This window comes from Candoia aspera, chromosome 3, assembly GCF_035149785.1.
Source record: "Candoia aspera isolate rCanAsp1 chromosome 3, rCanAsp1.hap2, whole genome shotgun sequence".
In the NCBI taxonomy this organism is placed as follows: domain Eukaryota; kingdom Metazoa; phylum Chordata; class Lepidosauria; order Squamata; family Boidae; genus Candoia; species Candoia aspera.
In genome coordinates, this window is record NC_086155.1 from 6,730,452 (window position 1) to 6,753,859 (window position 23,408).

A 23,408-nucleotide genomic window follows, 5' to 3' on the forward strand; every position below is an offset into this window, starting at 1 on the left:
GAGGACCAGTTGTAAGTACCCCTTGTTCAGCATCGTAACTTAAACAGTCACTGAATCAATGGTCATTAACTGAGGACTACTTGTAGAGTGAATTGAATTGAATGTGTGAAGGCTGCATCTGCACCTGATGATTGGACGAATGCCATCATTGTTCACTTACACCAGTGTTTGTCAAACTTGGCAACTTTAAGCTGTGTGGACTTCAATTCCCAGAATTCCCCACCCAGCCATGCTGGCTGGGGAATTCTGTGAGTTGAAGTCCCCACAGGTTAAAGTTGCCAAGTTTGAAAAACACTGCCTTACACAGAGGGAAATGTAACAAAAGTGGATGTAAAAACTACAGGATTAGTTTGTTAAGTGGGCCTGGGAAGGCATTTGGCAAAAAGATTACGAGTGACAATGAGCAAAATTTGGGGAATTGGGGCTTTATGCCAGCCTAGGTGGATTGGACCAAGATTTTTGTTTTCCAGAAAATCACTGAGAAATGTATGAATGTGAGAAAAAAAGTTGATTGCACATTTGTTGGTGGTTTTGTTGAAAGAATACGTGAAAAAGCTTGTGCTCTATGATTTGATTACTGTCTTTGTGGTGTTATTTAGAGGATTTTGTTGTGAAAATGCTGCTAATGATGTTATTTTCTGTCATGCATCTTCCCTGAAAGAAACATAGACATTGCAGGAGCCAAGCTGTCTTTGTCTATGGTGGCAAAAAATCCAAAGCACCTTTCCCAACTAATGGATTTCATTAAAAGGCATAAGTGTTCATGAGCTGCAGCCCGCTTCATCGTATGCATGGAGTGGGTAGACTGGTGAGCATTTAAATTGGGGTGGGGGGGAGGGAGGGGGAGACAGGTTGGTTATGCAGCTGCAGGTTAGATTTCAACTATCTTCTCAAAACTATAATGTGTTAAAAACCCCTTGTTTGTTGACACCTTCAGAGATTGCCTGAAACCTTTTGATGGATGCGAGTTCAGCAATTTCTTGCTCAATGGGGCTGTTAAATTCTTGCTTTTCCAAAACTTTGAGGTCTGCCATGGATTGTCCTGGGAGACTGAAATGCTCTGATGTTACTTAATCCTTCTTTTGAGTCTTGCTGTCAGAAACTTGTTTCCATTAGTCTTTTTACAAAGTTTGTTCCCTTGGTCCTAACAGGATCCAAAAGAATGTTGCTGGCAGGTGATGGCACATATCCTATTAGAGGAAGGACATGTGAGGGTGCCTCTAATCCTGTGTGTGAAGTTGTTGGGACCTGTGATGGTGCTGTTGGTGTAGATGTGGGGGCAAAGTAGACATTTGGGTTTGTTGCAGAGTCTGTGAAGGCCCTCTTGGCCACAGCTGCCACCTGCTCTTTGAGGTTCTTGTGAGTTCAAGTCAACGCCCAGATTGTGCATCAGCCTTGAGTGGGGAAGTGCAACCCCATGCAAGACTAAGGAAGGAAAATCCTCAGGATTGGGGGTGGGGAGACCAAATATTCACAGCCTCCCAGTCTTGGCAGGATTGAAGCTGAGTCTCTTCCTTCCCATCCAGATCCATCCAGACACTAGGACAGGATCTTGATAGCATCACTTGGTCAGTCCAGAGCCAAGAGGTACAGCTTGGTGTCATTAGCATACTGTGATGGAATGTGAGGGCGATCTTGGAGAACAGAGGGAAGAGATGCTGCCTAGGGAATGGTCAGATAAAAGGAAAGGAAGTCCACAAGAGAGTAACGGTCTAAAGAAGAAACTTAGGAAAGACCCACCCTGAACACTCAAGCAATAAATAGGGAGGGCGGGAGATTTGTACTTTCGGACTTGCAAGATTCTGTCAATGTAGCCTTACAATAAAGTAGAATTAGCTCATCTGGTCATGTTTCCTGTCTGGTTTACCTGGAAGGGCTGAGAACACTCATGCAGGGGGCATAAAAATCCATCCAAATGGTGCCAATCCTCAGAAAAGAAAAGAAAAAAAAATCCAAAATTCATAGCAAGATTAACCTTTATTAGGCTCTACCAAAATAACACAAAGAGGCACGGAAGCTTTTTTTGCCCACCAGAACATTTCATCAGGCAAGATTTATAAAGAACAAGGAAGAAAGAGAACAAGAAAATCATCTGATGAAGTTTTAAAATTTCTGCAAGCTAAGCAGTGATTGTAAATGTAAAGTGTAAGCCTGGAAAATCCAGGTTCTCCAAGCATCTGACTCAATTCTAAAGTTAATACCCAGTAAATTAGATGCTATTCTGACTCCTAAGGAGTCAGAAAATGACTCAGGGATCTTTCTTCTTCTAAACTAAAAGAGCCTTGTGTGGCGCAGAGGGGTGGGCGGCAGTTTTGCAGCCGAAACTCTCCCCACGACCCGCGTTTGATCACAGCAGAAGCTGGATTCTCTCTTGGGTAGCCGGCTCAGCTTGACTCAGCCTTCCATCCTCCCGAGGTCGGTAAAATGAGCACCCAGCTTGCTGGGGAAGGCGACGACTGGGGAAGGCAACGGCAGACCACCCCGCTATAGTCTGCCAAGAAAGCATTCGTGAAAGCGGCGTCCCCCAAAGAGTCAGAAAATGACTCGGGGACCTTTCTTCTTCTTCCAAATTAGGGTTTTCAGAATCAGCCTGCAGGATTTCAGCCCCTAGTCTGACTTCCTATGGAACAAATAAAATGTATTTTGGGAATAAATGAATCTCCAGGTTTTGAGTTCTAGGGATCTAAAGGAGTCAAAATCCAATTAAAATTTGCACAGTCGCCAACAAGTTATGTCTGGATACCTTCCAATACTGGATCTTTTTGGGGGCATATCACGAATTTGCCAGCACGCTTCCAAAACCAGTAAGATCAAGGTCTCAAATGTCCTGCGGCATCACAGGACAAGTTAGCTGCATTGGTAGTTATCTACCACGTGGACCAGCTCCAGATTGCTGCACCGTTAGTAAAGACAGTGCAGCAAGTTTTAGTGTAATTGTGATGCTTACTTTCAGCTCAGCCCCCTTGCACTGGTGGAAGCCTGAGTTTCTACTTTTACTACTTGTTTTTTCCATAATCAACTTGTAGAAGATCATATTCTCTCAATAAAGTATCTCAGAGAGGTTACAAAACTGGCAGCCAATGCATGGAGAACATGTTTCAGCACCCTTTCTCATGGAGACATCCAGGTTATTACATGGAAGGCTGGTCCCAGGACTTTGAGGTCATACAGCAGATGAGTACCACTTTGGAACCAGGATGGATCAGGCAATTTAAAGAACTGATACTACTCTGCAGGAACACCAAGGTGCAAAGGAACCAGGATGTTTCATGATCACCTTTGCCACTTCCTGAGCAAACATGAAAGAAACACAGCTAGTTTGTATTGACAAACCCTTGTGAATTTAAGCAGGAATGAACGTTTTTTAAATATATTGGGCAGTATTTCACCAGGAATAATCTGTGGCAAGGTTGCAGGGAGCAGTGGCAAGGGGCTAATTCAAAAGTAGGTGGGGATGCTGTGGGGGGGGGGTAGGATAATTTTTCTCTCCTTCCTCTTGAGACCCTCTTTTCATTCTTCCAAGGGACAGATTGCAAAGAAGGTCAGACAGTTTTGCATTGCCATCTTGCATACAAGTTTGAAATGAGGCCAATGGCTGCATGAAATTAGCTCAGGGCTGGACAAATGCCCCATGCCTGTTCTAAAGGGACATTGCATATTGAACTGCAGCCAAACTCCTCTTGATTTCATAAATCTGGATTGCAATGCGGCCACTAGTTAAAACTAAAGGCAGGGAGATCCAGGGCTGTCCTTTCAACAACACATAATTGGGTGGATGCAACCTAGATGATGTAAAGAAGGGACAGGATGCATTTGTAGAGGTCCCCTGCAATGCTGCAAAACTGATATCCTAAAGGTATTGTTTTAACTACCCAGTAGAATGGATGACCAATGAATTAATAAAGTTAGCACATTTGGAATAGATCACAAAGCACAGAGATGCATATCCAAGCAGGCCAGGGCATAAGCTATAGGCAGTCTGACAAGTAGACAAACAAAATAGGGCAATTTACAAAAGAGAAAATGGAACTTTGGGTCCTTGCTGTAATAAAAAGTATTGAAAACACAAAACTGGTCCACAGCAGCATCTCTCTGATCAGGGGATCAGCCCTGCATCTGGGAAAAAAATGAGATAGTGATATTTAAACTACAGGACAAACAGGAAGAGCAGAGAGATAAATCACCCCTTCCCCAAGTTCTACATGTGATAGAGTGAGTAGCTTCAATAAAAATGCTTCCAGAAATGAATCTTGGTATCACCATGTGTGCTTATGGGGGGTGGTCCTTGTGTACCTGCTTCTTAACACCCCTTTGATTAGTCCATCAGGAGTGACAGAAGACAGTCAGAGTATAAACCTGGCTTTTGATTTTACCCTTTCTTACATAGCTGACACGCTTGAGTTCCACTGTTAATCACTGAGAACCTCTTATGAAAGTAGAAGGTACTTCCAATCTCACACTATTTCTAGTTTAATTGCAGCCCCCTAAGAGAGATCCCTGGCCCAGACTGGCTGGTAGGAAAGCCAGAAGGCTCTAGCATGAAGGGGGTGGAAAGAAAGAAAGACTTGACGCCACAATTCATGGTCTTCTATGTTGAAAGTCCTGGCAAATCCAGCATGCCTCATTTGCATGTGAATTAACATGTAAATTGAGTTGTCCCACAATGCAACTCTGAGGAAGCTGCTTGTTGCCACTCCCACTTCCTTTCCCTCCCTTTTCCCCTTTCTTCCACCCAGGGAGAAGCAAGCATGCTGCTCTACTTTCCATTCATCAGGGCCATGTGCCTGGACCTTGATGAAGAATTCTACCCCTTTCTTCCACCCAGCTCTTGGCAGCTGTAGGGCTGAGAGTTTAGGACAAATTAAATTTAGAAAGAAAAGAAGAGCAAAGGAACTTCATCTTTTCCACCAAGATGGATGTTACTGAACAAAGAATAAAGTCAGTAAGAAATTCTTTTATTATCTCAACCTAATCTGTCTAAGCGTGTGATTCTTTATGCTTGGGAGGGATGATGGTGTAAGAGCCATAACCTGTGTTTCTCTGACATGCTCATTGAAGCTATCTAAGATAATTTTATTTTTCTGTGCCAGCTTCTCAGCTGTGTTATAAGCTCTGCTCCATTTCAGTGGTTCTAGCAGGCCGCTGAATTGGCTTCATTCTGGAATCCTCCCATTACTTTTGCTCACATACAATCAAGATTTACCTCTTGTACTATCTTTGTAGCATCCTGTAGGAAGACATCTACCTGCGTGGCCAGGATCTCCAGGCTGACCGCGAGCCCCAGGAAATCCAGGGGGACCAGTACTGCCTGGGGATCCTTTTGAGCCTTGTTTGCCAAGCACCATTTCTCCTGCAGAGCCTAGGTGAGAAAAAAAAAATCAGAAATAATATTCTATCAGTCCAGGCTCCTGATAAGCTTTGACTTAAAACCACAGAAATAGGAGAAAGAGCTAGAAATGAATGGCTGAGCCCTAATCATACAGAGCTCAATTCAGGTGTCAGCATCTACAGTAGCTAACTTCGGCCAGTCTCTAAAATACAGTGAGCAGATTGGACGTGCTTGGTACTTGGATGGGAGATCACCAGGAAATCTGAGAGGGAATTTGAAAAATAAGCAGACAATACGAATGATGTATCCATGCAGGTTTTTGGCAAGGTACCGAAGTGGCTATGATTGCCTTCTGAGAAGGTTTTTGGAGTTCCAATGCCAGTTCCTAACCCTGGGTATCCCTGATGGTCTCCCATCCAGGCCTGCTGGGCTTAGTTTCAAAATCGAGGCATTAGCCATTAAAGCACCCCTCACTGATGGCGTTTAGCCTGTATTTGAATACATCCAGGGAGGAGATTGGGTGACTGGTTCTGCAGTTGCACTGAGCTTAGAATTAGGATATTTTGCCTAACTTTCAATGGGACTCTGTGTCCTAGTAACCGGAATCCATTATTTTGTGTCTTGCACTCTGGAATAACAAAAAACATTATTCTGTTCCAACTTCTGTGTGATATGATTTCTGCCTGGAAGGTAGATGATGTGATGTCTGCATAGAAAGTAGATGCAACATCACCCTTGAAAAATATATTTTTTGAAAGAGGAGACATCATTTCTCCTGATTTTTTTCTCTTCACGCCACTGATGAATGATCATACCTGCTTGACCTCTTGGTCCTTCAGAGCCTTCCACACTTGATCCAGAGCAGCCTTTTTCCCCCTTGGGCCCAGGGACACCTGACAGAGGAGAAGAGCTGTTTTGAAAAATCCTGTTCAAGTTCTAGTTTTGACCTCACTTCCCCATGCTGAAAAACGTGACTTACGACCGGTCCTCGCACTCATGACTGTCGCAGCATCCCTGCAGTCATGTGATCAAAATTCAGGCTCTTGGCAACCAGCGTGTATTTACAATGGTTGCAGTGTCCTGGGGTCATGTGACTGCTATTTGTGACCTTCCCAGCCAGCTTCCAAAAAGCAAAGTCAATGGAAGCTGGATTCACTTAACAACTGCTGTGATTCGCTGAACGACCATGACAAAAAGGTCATAAAATTGGGTGTGACTCACTTAACAACTGCCTTGCTTAGCAACAGAAGTTCCAGTCCCAATTGTGGTCATAAGTTGAGGACTACCTGTAATTAGCAGTTCTTGATGCACGCTTCCCAACTGGGTGAAGCCGAACAGAGGCGGCCACAAGGAGGGGGTCAACAAAATTGAGATAGCAGCCATAGCCATGTGATTGAAGCCACACTCTTTTTTATGTGCAACATGACACACACATGGTTGTGGCTGCCATCTTGACTTTTTTAACTCCCTCTGAAGCCAAAGAAGTTCACTTCCTAGCCAAGCTTTTGGGGTACATTTTTGAAATCAAGCATTTCTACACTAGATTCTGCTTCCTTTTTTATTCTCCAGTGGGCTTGAACTGATCAATTCTCCTGCTTAACCAGAAGATGGTGGCTTGGTTGCTTCAGATACATTTATCCTCTTCATCTGAAACACAGCCTAGGCTGTGAACTTCTTGATTTTACTGGACTCTTTCTGCTCCATTCAGCTCACAATAATAATATACAGGTGTCTTTCTGGATTTTCATCCATCTATTTCTGAGTAGAGTAATGTGGACTTTTCCTTGTAGATGAAATTAAGAGGGGGACATTAGACAAAATCCAAGAGCAACTGGGCTATATATTCATGACTGCAGGGATGTCTCCAGGAGTGGTCAAAAATACTGAGATGAGGGCTGTGACTGTGCAGTCAAAGCTTCATCCCTTTTTTGCATGCGTTGCGACCCCTTTCGTGACTATTTGGACACCTTTCGGTGGATGCTGCTGCATTTCACTACCTTCTCTCAAGAACCACCAACAGCCAGTGAAAAAAATTCATCTGACCCATTCTAGAAGTTCAGCTAGGAGAACATCGATATAATCAGCTACATCTGCAAGCAGCTGGAGCTGCTGCTAAGATGGGAGTGTAGATCATGGGGAAAAAAGGCTGAATGACAGATTTAGGCTGGTATGTGATCTACCTTCTGTAGTCTGCCAGTTAAACCAGCAGCTTTGACTCTTGCCTGTAAGTAGAAGTAAAAACATTACCAAGGGAGCTTAAATGTCTGTTCTTACTGCTGGAGAGTTTTTCCTGCTGAAGCCACCCTCTTGGGTTCTAAGGATAACCCAGCAGCTCCCAAAAGAGAGGAGCATAGGTTGATTCTTAAATGGAAGCTTAATCTTTGAATTAATCCAAAGAGGCTGCCAGGGTGACCTGGCATTTGCAATAAAATGGACAGTTGTGTCCTCCTCAAAGTGGGTAGTTTTTAGCTCTAAATCAAGAGGGGAGAGATACAAACCAAGACAGGGTGGTGCTTTGTTCCTCTCTTTTGAAGGTTCTGGAATGAGCTAATGCAAAAATAAAACCAATGGGTACGCATCTGCCTGCTGACAGCAGCATCTGCAGACAGGAGTCAAGATGGTAGATGGAAAGTCACCATGCAAGCACCGTCTCTTTTATACTTGGGTGGGATGCATGTACAAAAGGGGCGGGGCTTACAGGGTGACACTCGGTCTACCAGCTTGCCAATTTGACCTCCTGCCCCCGTGGATGCTACTGCCTGCTGCAAAATCGTGTGATAAGCTTTCTCATCTTTGCTCTAATACCCCTGTCTTTACCTAGACCTCGAAGAGTCATTGAATATGATTCCTTATGGTTTAGAACATTGTTCCTCAACCTCAGCAACTTTAAGATGGGTGGACTTCAACTCCCAGAATTCCCCAGCCAGCCATGCTGGCTGGGGAATTCTGGAGGTTGAAATCCACCCATCTTAAAGTTGCTGAGGTTGAGGAACACTGGTTTAGAAGATCAAGAGATTTGGGAGCTGAGCAATATACAAAGGGGTTTATATGACTGATTGGTTGAAATGTCCTCTCCCTCCCTCCCCACCACATCTTGGTCTTCTCAGGCCCTAAAAGGATACAAGCAAGGTTTAGATTGAATGGATTTTGGGGAGCATGTCATGGGCTTTCCTTCAAAATGGCTGCCTTGGAGGGGACTGCCTGCACACAATGTCACAGCCACAGGCCACACAGACTGAACTGTGGTCTGGGACCCTGCTTATTCTCAAAGAATGCTTCTGGGCCCTCTGGGCCCAGAAACATTCTGATAAGGGAAGAGAATGCTTTTGCTGAAGTTTGCCTGCATCCCATCTATGTATTTGAATTAAAACAAGTTCTTCAAAATTTCAGGTAGAATAGAAGTTTAGCAGAATCCAAGGGAAGGTGCTCACCAGGACATCCATTTATCTAGTCCAGGCCCAAGATTCCACCTGGATCTGCCTTTCCTCTGAAGAATCCTAAGAAAATTATTTGTTCTCATAGGAAGCTACCTTAAAAAGTAAGGAAGATGACCTTGATAGAAATTTGCAAAAGAGGCTGAAACATTTTTAAAGTCCTGAAAAATTAGACAGAAATCAGAAGCAGCTCAGGCAGATGCCTCCCTGATTCACTGAAGCATAAGAAGAAGGAGGAGGTGGTACAGCACAACCAGACTTGCAAGATCCTGTTATTAAGGCAATCTCAGTAAAAGTACTTTCAGCCTTCCTGTGGAATTGATTTCCTGGTCTGATCTACCTTGTGGGGCCAACATTATCGAACTCTGTGATGGAATGTCTCCCTGAGGAGGGGGTGAGGTGATGGATCTTGGAGCTGCGCACATTCCAGGGAGATAAGCATTCTCACAGCATTGAAAGCATTGGGAGGCCGGCAAAGAAAGTTAGGCTGGCCCCACCTTAGAGTCCCAGGAGTATTTTTCCAGTTAAATCAGTTAGAGCACCTTTAGTCTGGCAAGATTCTGTATTGGGTAGGAATAATAAAGAAACTAGAGTGCAACTGAAGCTCAGCATGGTTCTTGCCCATTTTCCTGACAAAATCAAACCCAGCTAGTTTTGCATCATTTTCTGATCCTGTTAACTAATATCCAGTGGTGTGCCCTATACCTCCCCTTGCTTACCTCTTTCTCCTGGATATCCATCTCTTCCTGGAAGTCCAGGCATCCCAATATCTCCTCTTTCACCTTTCATGCCAGGGAGGCCAGAGAGTCCAGTTGGTCCAGGTTCTCCAGCCTTTGGTTGATCCTCCCGGATGGGAACAGGTTTCCGTGAATGTTCATGGATGAAAGAGTCAAACTTTAGCACATGAGCTGAAGAAGAAGAATGAAAAGAAATGGGATTTTCCTTCTTGCCCTGCATCTGTTCTGCTTCCTGCATTTTGCTAGAGTCCTTTAGCAAGACATTTTTTAAATGAACAATAGTGTTTTTTTTTCCAGATATATAAAATCACCTTCAAATTGAGCCTGATTCTTGTCAATATCATGGACATACCCATGGCATCCACATGGAAATGGTTTTCAATTTCTTCTTCTAGGATGATGATGATGATGATGATGATGATGATGATTCTGACAAGACAGACTGGCCTCCAACCCCAGTATTCCCTGGCCATCTCTCATCCATATCCAAGTACTAACCAGGGTTGACTTTGATTAGCTTTTTGAGACCATCCAAGGTCAACTCAATGCTGGCCTTTTGCAGGACTTTCAGTTATAGGCACCTGCAAAAGCTACTGAAGAGTTGACACTTCCTCTCTCAAAGTTGCCTTGTAGACATGGGTCCAGCTGTCATGAAGTCACCATCAGCTGTGAAATCTCCTCTGCCATCATCTCTGAACTTCTCAGGAAAAGAAGTTCCAAGAGTTAATCTGACAAGGGTTTAAAGAAAGTCATGATGGGCATGACTGTGTGATAGAAGCCCTGCCCCTCTTTTAGGTATGTCATGAGGCTTGAAGTCACCATTTGATTTTTTGATACCCTCAGCAGGTGCCTCTGGAGTTAATGGATTTATTATCTACCAGGGAAGGAGGTTGGGAGTAGCAACTACTAGATAATTCCCCCATCATGGCTAAATGCATTCAACTCATTTTCCCTACCCCTTGGACAAAGTATGAAATCTTTCACACTGGGGAAAGATCTCTGAATAGTCAGAACTATGGCAATCAAAATCCAGACTCTAAATCAAGAAGATGCACTGGTTTGGGGGAGAGAGAGATAAGAAGAGACAGGGAGGAAAAAGTAAGTAGCATTTTTTTTTAAAAAGAACCAATTAAATAGAAGACTGTCTAACTAGTGCATACTTGGCAGTTTTACAGAATCTGAAAATTACTTGGAAGGAACAAGGATCATCTGTGATGACTGAATAATTTTTAGTGGGTAATTCCAAAATTTGACAGTAGGAAATCAAGTGGAGGGCAGGGACAGGGAAGGTAGAATATGGAAAGAAGAAACTGGCTGTTTGCCCTAACACCAAAGGCAAAGTCCTGCCCTTAATCTGAAAAGGCTGTGCATCCCTGGGCTTTCTATTCCTACTGCAAATACTAATCAGACAAATAATCTACTTTTGATCTGTTGTTGTGCCTAATATTTCCATGTGACACTGCTCTGGACTTATTTCTTTTCAATTCATGTGTCTAGCCAACAATAGTAAAGTCATCCATCTGATTTGGAAATGGAAGCAGCAATCACAAGCATTTCTACAGAACACCTTGGGGAGAAACAGAGAGAGAGAAAAAATTGTTCTCTCTCCTCCAATCCTGGAAGAGTTCTAAATTGATTTATCAAATTGACACCAATGAATGGACTTCCTTCCTTCCTTCCTTCCTTCCTTCCTTCCTTCCTTCCTTCCTTCCTTCCTTCCTTCCTTCCTTCCTTCCTTCCTTCCTTTTTCAGTCCTGCATACTAATATCTAAATGATGAGACAGCCTGAAAACATGCTTTTATTGTTTCAGGTTTTCAACCTATTTATAGACAATGGATCTATACATGGTTGCATAAGGAATTTTCATTGTGGGATGGCGTAAAATTCATTCAGCCAGCCTGTAGTCCTTCCAGTTGCCATCACTTGGGTGTGGGGGGAACTATCATGTAATCTAATTCTTGGGGAAGCATAGCAGTTATCACCTGATGATTACCTGGAAAAGCATAATCAATTTCAGTTCTCTCCTCAACACAGACATGATGTCTGGAAGCATCCTAAGTTGGCTGGTCTTGAAGGTGCCACCAGAATCAGTATCTACTTTATTACATAGACCACCCAGCTCTTCTCCCCAACCCCCCTCCATAGTTTGCTCTTATTTTTTCAAAATTTGACAGAGGTATTTTTCTCCTTTTGCTCCCAACCCCTCTCCCCAAACTAAGCCAAAAGTTCACTGTTGAGAATTTTGGGTATAAATCTATTTCAGAGTTAACTTATTTTTAATGTACAATCTCAACTGAGTAGGAGAATGACATTCAGTTTTCACTATGTTCTTCTCAATCAGTGGTGATGGGTGCATGATCGGAAGACCTGAAAGGCCAGATTGGACATGGTTCATCCTGGAGAAGGTCTATCTATATGGTCACTAAGCATCAACAGCAATTTGATGGCACATACAAAATCAGTTGTTTCCTGAGGGATGATCACAGAGGCAAATTTGCATTCAGAACCAGGTGGTAGTAAGTTTTTACAACATTTCTAACTTCAGTTGAGCATTGAGAAATACAAAAGGGAGACTTCCTTTGACTGCATAAATTTCTCTTATTCATAGGATGAAATGCAATAGTGTTTTCTTCGGCATGTAAAGTCTCTCCCTTTTTTCAGCTATATAATGAGCAGGGGAAATCCTGAAGCAATTAAGGCATCCGTGCAACAGATAGATAGCCACAGCTGATTACTTTCAGAAATCTCCATATACGCATTGGCATTGTTCTCGTGACATGCTGAACTGACCATCCATATGCCAGACCACAGCTAATTGATGCAGCCCATTAACTCCAAGTTAGTTTTACCCTCAAACAGATCTGGATTTCTCTGGAGCTAAACTAATTTCCTGCCAATCATCTAACTCCTGTCTATTGTGAAAACATCCCTTCCTATGGCTATGACGCTGACAAAATCCTAAAGAGGCCTTCTAAAAATGAGATCTCTCTAGACCAGTGTTTCTCAACCTTGGCAACTTTAAGATGTGTGGACGTCAACTCCATGCTGGCTGGGGAATTCTGGCGGTTGATGTCCACAAATCTCAACGTTGCCAAGTTTGAAAAAACATTGCCCTAGGTGAAAGGGAGGAGGAGGAGGAGGAGGAGGGGAGCAAGATGGATAGATTTAGTTACAGTAGTGATGGGTGCCCCATTAGAAGACCTGAAGGACCAGGTTAGGGACAGATGGAGAAAATCTATCATGTGGTCACTAAGAACTGACAGAGACTTGATGGCACATAATAAAAAAAAAAGATCAATTTTCCTCTAGGAGCTCAAGATGGCATACGTAGCATTCCATCCTCCAGTTTTTCCCCATAATAACAGGTTGGTTGTTGCAAAGAAACCAAGGGGGCTTCAGGGGCTGAGGACAGGCTAGAACCTGGATCTCCCCGCTTGTAGTTAAAGACCTGAACTGCTACATCACACCAACTTTCCAAGGTAATTAGCTTTCCTGAGTATATATATCTATAGTTCTATATATTTACAGCATATATCAATTCTTTCCAATTTTTTTTTCACAGCAACAACCCATCAGATGGGTCAGGTTGAGGGAAAGGAACTGGCTCCAAGTCCTCCAGGGAGCTTCCATGGCTGAGGGGGACTAGAACTCCTCCTCCTCTTCTGCTTCTTTCCCACACCTCCCCCTCCTCCTCCCCCCTCCCCCTCCAACTCTTCTTCCCCCTCCTCCTGTTCCTCTTCCCCTCCTCCCCCTCCTCTTCCCCCCTCCCCCTCCTCCTCTTCCCCTTCTCCATCCTTCCTTCTCCTTCTCCTTCTCCATCCTTCCTTCTCCTTCTCCTTCTCCATCCTTCTCCTTCCCCTTCTCCATCCTTCCTTCTCCTTCTCCTTCTCCATCCTTCCTTCTCCTTTTCCTTCTCCTCCTCCTTCTCCATCTTTCCTTCTCCTTCTCCATCCTTCCTTCTCCTTCTCCTTCTCCATCCTTCCTTCTCCTCCTCCTTCCCCTTCTCCATCCTTCCTTCTCCTTCTCCTTCTCCTTCTCCATCCTTCCTTCTCCTTCTCCATCCTTCCTTCTCCTCCTCCTTCCCCTTCTCCATCCTTCTCCTTCTCCATCCTTCCTTCTCCTTCTCCATCCTTCCTTCTCCTTCTCCTTCTCCCCCCGCTCCTCCACCCCAGCACCACCCTGGCTTTCGTTTGGCCCTTAAAATCTCCTTAATTTATTCCACATTTTTGAGCAGAAATCTGAACCTTGCCTCATATTACTTATGAGAGACAGAAGAAGCCCTGCTGGAAGGCAAATGAAAGTAATTGACCTAGAGATGGACAATAACATGCTGATCTGTCAGTTGATCAGCTGGCTCAGAGGAGAAGCCCTGCAAGACATCTGAGCGCATCATCCAGCCCTGCCACCCATGCCTTGCTGTCCACTCCACCCCTGCTCTGCAGGAACCCACACGGCCAAGGCAGCTGCATGGGCAAAATTAACAGGGAAGACTTTGCGCTGGGATATACTTACACTGGATCAGACGCTCACAAGCTTGGTTTACCAGATGATAAATGGTAGACAAGGACTGTGCTTCACCCTAGGTGGGAAGAGAAGAGGAAGCTGTGCTCTAAACATAAAAGAGATGGAAGAAGAGCAGCTGAGAGGCAGCTGCTGAATGGTCTCCTCTGCTGTGGATCACACAGGCGGCCCACACTTTATTGCTTTGCAGGCCACACGCCACAAAGCAAAACAAAATTTAGCAATCCTCTAAACGATGGAAGAAGAAAGAAAAAACAGGCATGTGCGAGATTTATAAATAATAGTACATTTGGGAAACTGCTATTTTTTATTCTTAAACTGGAGTGAAGGACCACATTCAGTGCTCCCACCTCAATGAATGACTATATACCTTGCTCTCTGAACATCTGGATCCATTCTCTTCCCAAATTCCAGGTAATGATAGAGTTCGTTTTCTTAAAGATACAACTCTGGACATATTTCACAACAAACAGTTCAGCTTGGAATTAACTTTGTGTCTGAAATCTAGAAGAAATGTTTTAAGGCGTGGGCCTTCCTTATATTGTAACCTTTCTTATGTGCTTAAGAAATGAAAGGAATATTAAATATGCAGAAAAGTGGAAAGTAAATAGCTTGGTGCACTAATAAAAAATAAAAATAACGGATATATGTCCTTTTATTTATGTTTATTTCTTTGTCAGATTTATGGTCCATCTTCTTCCAGGAGCTCAAAGTCATGTTAATGACACTTTTTCCTCCATTGGTCAGACTAGCACATTACATAATAAGGATGCAACAAATATCGTCTAGTTTTTGCTCCTTGCAGAGAAAAAACAAATAAACATTCCTGAATGTGTTGAGACAACCAAGTCATTTGCAAAAGCCTTTTTCTGATCCATTAAAATAAGAAGGATGGCTGAGGACCTCATTAGGCAAGAATGCCTGTGTATTTGCAGGCAGCATTCATTCCAGTTGTCTTCTCCCACGTATTCCCTGTGTGATTTTGAAGTGGGGTTGTGACATGCATCTCCACATCTTCTTATAAATACATTCACCACTATTGGACATGTGGGTCTGAACACTTTGTGTAGACAACTCAATCTGCCCCCGCTCTCTTTTTCATGATTCCTGTGCAACATTCGCCCATTTTCCATCAATGGCTGGAGTCATGCTCATTATGAAAATCAAGCTAGGTAAGATTGTGATCAGTACAGTTTAAAAGCTAGATTAAATTAAAATTTAAATTAGACTCATGAACTTGACAGCATCACTATTCACCCCAAAGCCTTCTGGAAGAGCTTGGTCTTCTGGAAGGCTATTAGCAATGAAGATAATCTGGCTTCTGGGAAAGGCCATTCCACAGCAGGATGGTGTGGGAATTATGTATGTGGGAATGACCTTGGGAGACAGGAGGAAGAGCTACAGACTAGACCAGGGTTTCTCAACCAGGGTTCCATTTCTGGGTTCTGCAAGAGATCACTAGGGGTTCCCTGGGAGATCAAGATTTATTTTTAAAAATTATTTCAAATTCGGGCAACTTCACATGAAAGAGGAAAGTTTCGTTCTTTATTGTCAGTTTAAGAACACCGTTGATGCATATAGACAGGCCTACTCATGAAACGAATATAATAATTTTGCAACTTCTGGCCTATATTTAAGCCTGAATGGGCAGGGGTTCCCCGAGGCCTGGAAAATATTTCAAGGGTTCCTCCAGGGTCAAAAGGTTGAGAAAGGCTGGACTAGTCAATGGTCAGATAAGAGGCAGCTGAGCCTGCAGAAGGAATGGGGGCATGGCAAACATCTCAGAAGGGACCCTCCCTAGTTTTCTGGAGGTTGAAAGGGAAAGAGGAGAAATACTTTCAGACTGGCAAGATTCTGTTAATGGAACCTTACAACAAGGATTCAGTTAGTATTCATTGTTGTGCTTCTTGTCTGGACTACCTCAAAGGGCTAACAGACTGGGAGACATAACAGAGAAACCATGGATTCTGGCCTTGTCCTCTTCTCATTTCCTAGAAATGTCATTGGCAGCTTGCCCCAAACCAGCACCCTCGAGATGTATTAGACTATAGTACCCATTATAGCCACCCAAAATAACTGAGGATGATGTGAGTTGTAGTCCTACTCATCTGGCATTAGGAAAGGCTGCCTCATGAAGTTTCAGCTCTCCTAATTGCTCCCGCATGAATCATTTCATGAGTTTGGAGTAGGACTGGACCATGTCTGTCAATCCCCTTTCCAATTACAGTCAGAATTAGATATTATTTTCTTTTATTTTCATCAGTGGCTGAGTCTTCAGTTTTTAAAACGCACATCTCCTGAGCTCCGACATGATATATCCTTGTTGATAGATGTGTGATGCAGACACATTTTTCATTTTCTTGCCCGGATTGTGTTTAATTTTGTGTAAAAACTGCATATTGATCCAGGAGGTACCATCAAGAATTGTATTCTTTGATTCAAGGTTGGCTTGAAACGGCATCTCTTAATGTATTACACGCACCAGTTTGTGTATGTGTGTTCCTTACAGGAGGTAAGAGAATAATCAAATCACCAAGAGCGGTTTGAAAATAGACGCCACTATAATCCATAAAAGCTCACAATAAAATAAACTTGAACTCCATTTTCATTCTGCTTTTATGGATTATAGCAATGTTTACTGTTTTCAACAGTTGGATAATTCTCTTGTCTCCTCTTAAGGAATACATATACACAAAACAAAAAGTTGCAGTACATTAAGAGACGCAGTTTCAAGGACAGTCTAATTATTCAGTCCCCAAAGAATGGCCACTGGGATGTGGCTTCCTGAAATATTTGGAAATTAAGCCATATCTGATAGCAACATTCCTTTTTCGTCGGTTTAAACATCAGACCTCTTTGACTAAAGGTCTCTTGAGGATCACGTGGCTACAACTGCATTTAGATTGCCTGTTATTCTCAGAAACAAATAATAACATCCTCAGAGCAATTTGGGGAGAGGTTGAGAGAAGGAAGAGATGAGGTTCAGAATTAATAACTTAAAATTAATAAAGTACCAGGGTTTCTTTGCCAAAAGAGAGGCAAAGAAATAGGAAGCGTTTGAAATAGTCCTTTGTGGAATTTGTGTTTGTTATTAAGGGTGTCTGCAAGATGGAGGGTGTGCTGTTGCAATCAAAGCCCCACCCCTTTTGTACACACAGGTACAAAAGGGGTGGGCTTGCATCACAACGCCATGCCCACCCTCTTCTCTGCTTTGACTCTCCCTTGTAGATGCTGGTGTTACCATGGATGGTTTATTCGGGGTTTATAAGTGCTGTGGATTGCCAGGAGTTGCTAGATATGGCTATATACTGAAATCTAATAAATAAATAATTGCACAGCGTCCTCCAAAACTTTTAATGATGGGGATTGTTTTAGGAGAACTATTGAGAGCTATCTCAACAGTTTCCTTTTGAGGTATTATACCTTTGTAACAATGTCTTTGATTGCACAGACCATGCCAGAATGTGAAATAAATTAAAAGAGCATCTGCAGGGGTGGGGTTGGGGAATCAAAGTGATGGCTGCAGCCATGTGATCAAAGATCTGCCCTTTTTGACATCTGCTATGGACACCCCTGCTAATGGGTATTTCAGAACATCTGATCTTTTTCTGAGGACCCTTTAAAACAAACAAGAAACTTCTAAGAACTGACTTTAGGGAAAGAGAGTAATTTAGAACAGGGAAGGGGGTGAAGCAGGAAGTGTGACTTGTTCCCATTATCTGTTTACAGTAATTTATATAGCAAATATAAGAAAGACAAGATGAATGAGATGGCAGTTGGTGTCAGAACAGGTGGCTGAAACATTAACTATATGAGATATACCAAATACAGTATTTTGTTAGCTGAAAATACTCAGGAGAGCTTGTTATGAATGTAAGAATGGAAAGTGAAAAAAATTGGGTTAATGTTAAATATTATGAAGACAAAGGTATTGTCAATCAACCTGTTTAGTGGAGTCACATTTGATAGCGAAGATGTGAAGATGGTGGTTTTGTTTCCTTGGGCTTAAGAAGAGATGAAGAGAGTTGAAGTCTGATGGAGAAGTAAAGAGGTGGTACAGATAGTCCTTGATTTACGACCACTAGAATTTCCACTGTACGTCGTTGCAGTTGTAAGTCAAGTCACCACATGACTGGACACAATTTTACAACTGTTTTTACAGCGGCCGTTAAGCAAAAGTAGCTTCCCCAAATGGGCATTTTTTTGCTGGAAAATGGCAAAAAAGTCGCAAAACCTAATCATGTGACTGTGGGACACTGCAACCAGTTGCCAAGCACCAGAAATGCAATCATGTGACCACAGGGGGGTGGTATGACATTTTGCGATGCTTGGAAGTGTTTTACAGGCTGCAAAGCACCCATTCCAAGGCCTTCGTAACTTCATTAAACAAACGGTCATAAGTCAAGGACTACCTGTAAATCCTAGGGAGGAGGCCAATCATAATGGGCTGTGAGAATAATCCTGAAAATGAGGAGGAAGAGCCTCAGGCAAGGCAATGGTCAGATAAGAAATCTCAGCCCAGAGCAGGAATGGAATTTGAGAAGGCATCTCAAACTTGACCCTCCTTAGTTCTCATTTGGATAACGGCAAGAGTTCACAAAGATATTACAATAAAAACAAGTGTTAGAACTGTTAACAGTAATGAATGGTTGTGGAAGCTGAAGATGGAGAAAAAGCAAGAGAAAGAAGGTGCATCCATTCAAATTATAGATGCAAAGACAATTGCTAAGAGGCCATTGACTGCAAGAAGAACCAGTCAGTCAATCCCAGACCAAATAAAGGCTGATTGCTGCTTTGAGGCAATGACTAGCAAGCTGAAGTTCACACACTTTGGCATGGGCTACAAGAGGATGATGCTTGACAAGGTTAAGGAATGGAAGGGGAAGCCAAGGTGGAAAGATAGGATCAAGAGCTCATGAGAATGTCCTCGAAAGAGCCATGGATTATCACTAGAAACAGATTAAAATAGAGGCATTTGCTCATGCAGTCACCAGAGATCAGACCAAATGAAGTGACACCTAATTAACCATCTCAGATATTTGCAAATTAATTATTTTGGAAGGGCATAAGCTTGACTCTGAAGGACATTTGTTTTTATCAAATCCCATTGACCAGCGTTATTTTTATAAAATTCAGTATCTTCTCCCAGATTTGTCTTCAAAACTCAGCCATCCCCAACATGTGAAGGAAACAAGCAACTGTATGTCCATGTTAGCAAGAACAAGACTGGAGAACCTTGTATGGAATGGAGGGGCCAAAGGGAATAGGATAGGGAATTTACACACCATTCCCTCCACTCAGTCTGACTGCAGCCTCATTTGCCTGTTGCTGTACAATGGTGTGTAGTCAGCTCACCACTGGAAAGCCAGTTCAGAGTGAAGTAGAAAGCAGTATCTTCTGCTCTAACTATAAATCCATTGGATATGGAACATGGAAAACAAGGCAAAGATTTCCCCTCACTGCATATGCCCAGTTAGGATATATGGCCCACACCCACCCATCCAAGTTAAAAAATATGGATCATATCAGTCAACTATGGTCATTATATTTCTCTCTGATATCTTGAATAGATTCATGATGTCAGGGAGGGAAGGAATACGGCACGATAGGAAATTGTATTGCACATTCTTATGCTTTATAAATGAAAGAAATGTCCATATAGAAGCAGATAATTATATACTTTGATTCTGTCAGATCCCCCCGATCAAATGTTTCACAGAAACCCTTATCGGAGCATCTCCCATCATTTCCTTCTTCATGGAATGGAATCCGTGTCGCCAGATGGGAGGGGATGTGAGGTTGGAGTATGAAGTGGTTTATTATGGCTATGGAGGACATCAAGGACATGGGGTGGAGATATGCCAGGAATACCATCTGGATGGGAGGGGGAGTGACATGGTTTCATGGGAAAGGGGACTAACTAGGAGAACGTAGTTTTTAAGTTAGGTTTGAGCGGGAACGCTTTATTCGCAGCTTGCCTTCTGTACCGTTCATTACGCTTCATTAAAACAGTTAAAGGAATCCCAGCCTCCCAACTGTGATTGTGTGAATGCTCGAATGATCAGGTGCTGACATTCCACTATTCCTGAGTTTAAAAAATGGACCAATATCAATTGCATAGGCCCTCATTTAACGTTTAATTAAAAATGGTACAGTCCTCAAATAATTGTCAAAGAATAGAAAAGAAGAAACAGAGACTCACTTTCTCACCCCTTTCTCCTTTTGGACCTGGAAGCCCCTGGAGGGGAAACAAAAACATGATTATCTTCAAGCTATAAATAAATAATAATAAAAAAACCAATGAAATATATCTACTCCTTGAAAAGAGAGGCTCCTACAGTTTTTTCAGGTTGGCTTCTTCTCTGGAGGAAAAAATGCTTTCCTACAAATAACAGGCAAACATTTCCAGGTATAACAATGCTTGGTCAAAAATGTAATTCATTTCCTTAGAATAGCACTATGCACACACATAGCTGCTTTGGAGGGGGAAAAAAATGAAGAAAACATGGGTTGCTAAGGGCATCTCCAAGGAGAACTCTCTGGGAATGCCACATTGAATTCTGCATGGAGGAAAATTGGGGTATCAAGATAATAATCAGCCCCCCCTCCCCACCAAACTACTTGTTTTCAGAAATCCCTCTGCAGTTCTGCATTTGTGCATGCAATGTGCAAGCAACGCAAGTCCACAAGAAGCTTTATGGACTTGCTAACAGTCACTGATCACTAACGGTCTCCAGTTGAAATGGATAATGTTAGTTCTCTTCAATTCCTTTTTACTTCGCTCTGCTTTCTGTTTTCTGGTTTTATATTCATTTTATGGTGACTGGACAGGTTGCACAGAGGACTTTTACCATAGCACCCATTTCTAAACCATAGAAACATGGGAGTAACAAAACCTCTGTGCCCCAAGAATAGGTAGTCCTCACTTAATGACCATTCATTTAGAGATGGTTCAGACTTATGACAGTGCCAAAAAACTGACTTACAACCAGTGCTCATACTTATGATCATCACAGTGTACCCCCAATTACACGATCACAATTTGGGTGCTTGGCAACCAGTTTGCTTTTATGACCATTACAGCAGTCACGTGATTGCCATTTTTGACCTTCCCAGCTGCCTTCTGGCAAGCAAAATCAATGGGGAACCGCTTGATTTGCTTAATGACCATGATGATTCGCTTAAGGACTGCCAGAAAAAGGTTGTAAACTTGGGTTGGATTCATTTAATGACTGCTTTGCTTAGCAACCAAAATTCCGGTCTCAATTGTGGTAGGCAGTTATACCTCTGTGCTTATAAGTGGGGAATGTTGCAGAATTTAGCCACTTATAAGTACCCAGAGTAATAAAGATGTGAAATAACAATTAGGAAAATCTTACCATTCAAAAAATGACTTTTATATACTTTAGGGTTATCTGCATTTATTAGGTTGCTTGGACTGACAGTGCACCCATCTATAGAGTCTTAAGAGAGGTAACAATTTGTTAACTGTGAAATTAAAGGAACAGGTTTTGCATATCCTTGATTGCAACGAGCAAGGGACAGTGAGAGGGGGGAGTCTTACCGTTGGTCCGACTTCTCCAGGGGGACCTCTTTCTCCAGTGGTACCCCGGGCACCTGCTATGCCTTGGAATCCCTGTGGGCAGGAAGGAGAGGAGCAATGGCTGGAAATGCCACAGGATGGGAATGATCAACCCCTTGAGGTTTAAGGGGATCCAACAGAATTAGCTTGCAGGGAGTGAATTATGCACTCAGATTTATTTCATGGCACCACATAGCTGGGAAAGAATATTAAGAGTGTACATTGTACAAGACTTATGCTCACCTCATGTTCTATTAATGTCATAATTTAAGGGGTAGAACAGTAGACTGTAACAGTATTTCTATAAATGGTGCCATGGGAAAATTTGCCTGTTCTCTTTCTAACGGCTTCATCATGTAGGGATGCTTAAGCCAGTTTACTATCCCATATGGATAATGATGATGACGATGATGATGATGATGATTGCCTTCAAGTCAGTTTTAACTAGCGACTGCCTGGACAATTCCCTGCAGTTTTCTTGGCAAGGTCTTTGGAAGTGGCTTGCCATCGCTTCCTTCCTAGGGCTGAGAAAGAGTGACTGGCCCAAGGTCATCCAATTGGCTTTGTGCCTAAGGCTGGACTAGAACTCACAGTCTCCCAGTTTCTAGCCTGGAGCCTTCACCACTACATCAGACTGGCTCTCACAGATGATATCTATCATACAGGTGATTCCTTCTTCTTTTTCTACTTTGCTTTCTCTTCTACTTCACATCTTTTTAAAAATTTGTTTCCTTCTGGCTGAAGGGCAAGAGATGGAGATTTCTGATTGCCTACTTCACTGATGTAAGGAGGAAGAGAATGCTCCAAGAATCCAAGCAATGATGAGGTATCTTTTAGATACCAACCCAAGTTTTTGAGAGATGCCTTGAAGTTGGGACCCAGCTAGTTATATCCCCTTCTTGCCAAACAGCTGCCAGAAGTAAACATCTGAATTGCTGAATGGCAATGAAAGCATAAAGAATGGGATGCTTGCTTGCCTGTCCTTTCTAACCCAAGGGAACTCTGTTCAACCTGATATGGTAGCAGGTTTTTGGAATGGAGATGTCCATTCTGGAATGGAAATTAATTTCCTCCTGACTGAAATTGCTCACCCGTGGTCCTGGTGGACCTGGTGGTCCAGCTGCACCTTCGAGTCCTCGAACACCCTGTGGAGCATATTTATTTATTTAGTCATGTGTTCATTCAATTTACATGGCTGTTCCAGTGGCAGAATGAGCAGTCTGATGAAAAAAGCACAAATGTACGAATTCATGCAGATGTGCGTCCTGCGTTTAGGGACATCCCAGCATTTCTGTTTTCACTTCCCAGTTGATCCGAACTTTCTCTTTGAGGGCTTGCAAAATCTCAAGAGTCTTGAAGAGCATTCATAAAGAATGGGTTGTCAATGGTTTTAAGGGGGATAGTTTATTTGTAAACCACCCAGAGTGACTTTTATAGTGAGATGGGCGATGTATAAATTTAATAAATAAATAAATAACCGAATAATCTGTTGGGCTCTGGAAGCTTTGCATTTCATTCCTAAAGAGTGCTTCATATTGTCCAAGAATGGAAATGTAGCACCTGCCTGCAACTCCTCAAAGCAACCACATCTTTGCCCAGCTGTCCTTGCAGTTGCCATGGGATTCTGGGAAAGGATGAGGCTGCTTTAAAGAGCTGCAGAGAGGTTTGCCCTCCCCTATAATCCAAACCAATTTTGAGGAACTGAATCTGAACATTGCCCAATCCTAATATTCAAACTTAAGGATATGATCTTCCAATTCTTTGCTTCACCCCCACCCCACAGTTAGTCAATACCCACAAAAAG

General features: G+C 42.7%; 1 protein-coding gene across 1 annotated transcript in view; it reads right to left on the reverse strand.

Annotated features, from left to right (window-relative positions):
- Positions 1-5,192: 5,192 nt before the first annotated feature.
- Positions 5,193-23,408, reverse strand: part of COL20A1 (collagen type XX alpha 1 chain) — a 130,403-nt gene continuing 112,187 nt past the window's right edge. The window contains exons 32-38 of the mRNA XM_063298753.1: positions 22,696-22,749; positions 21,587-21,658; positions 20,225-20,260; positions 14,014-14,080; positions 9,483-9,671; positions 6,145-6,222; positions 5,193-5,359 (exon numbers count right to left, since the gene is read on the reverse strand). Of these exons, the coding sequence (XP_063154823.1) occupies positions 5,193-5,359; positions 6,145-6,222; positions 9,483-9,671; positions 14,014-14,080; positions 20,225-20,260; positions 21,587-21,658; positions 22,696-22,749 (663 nt within the window). The remainder of the gene's footprint in view (positions 5,360-6,144; positions 6,223-9,482; positions 9,672-14,013; positions 14,081-20,224; positions 20,261-21,586; positions 21,659-22,695; positions 22,750-23,408) is intronic.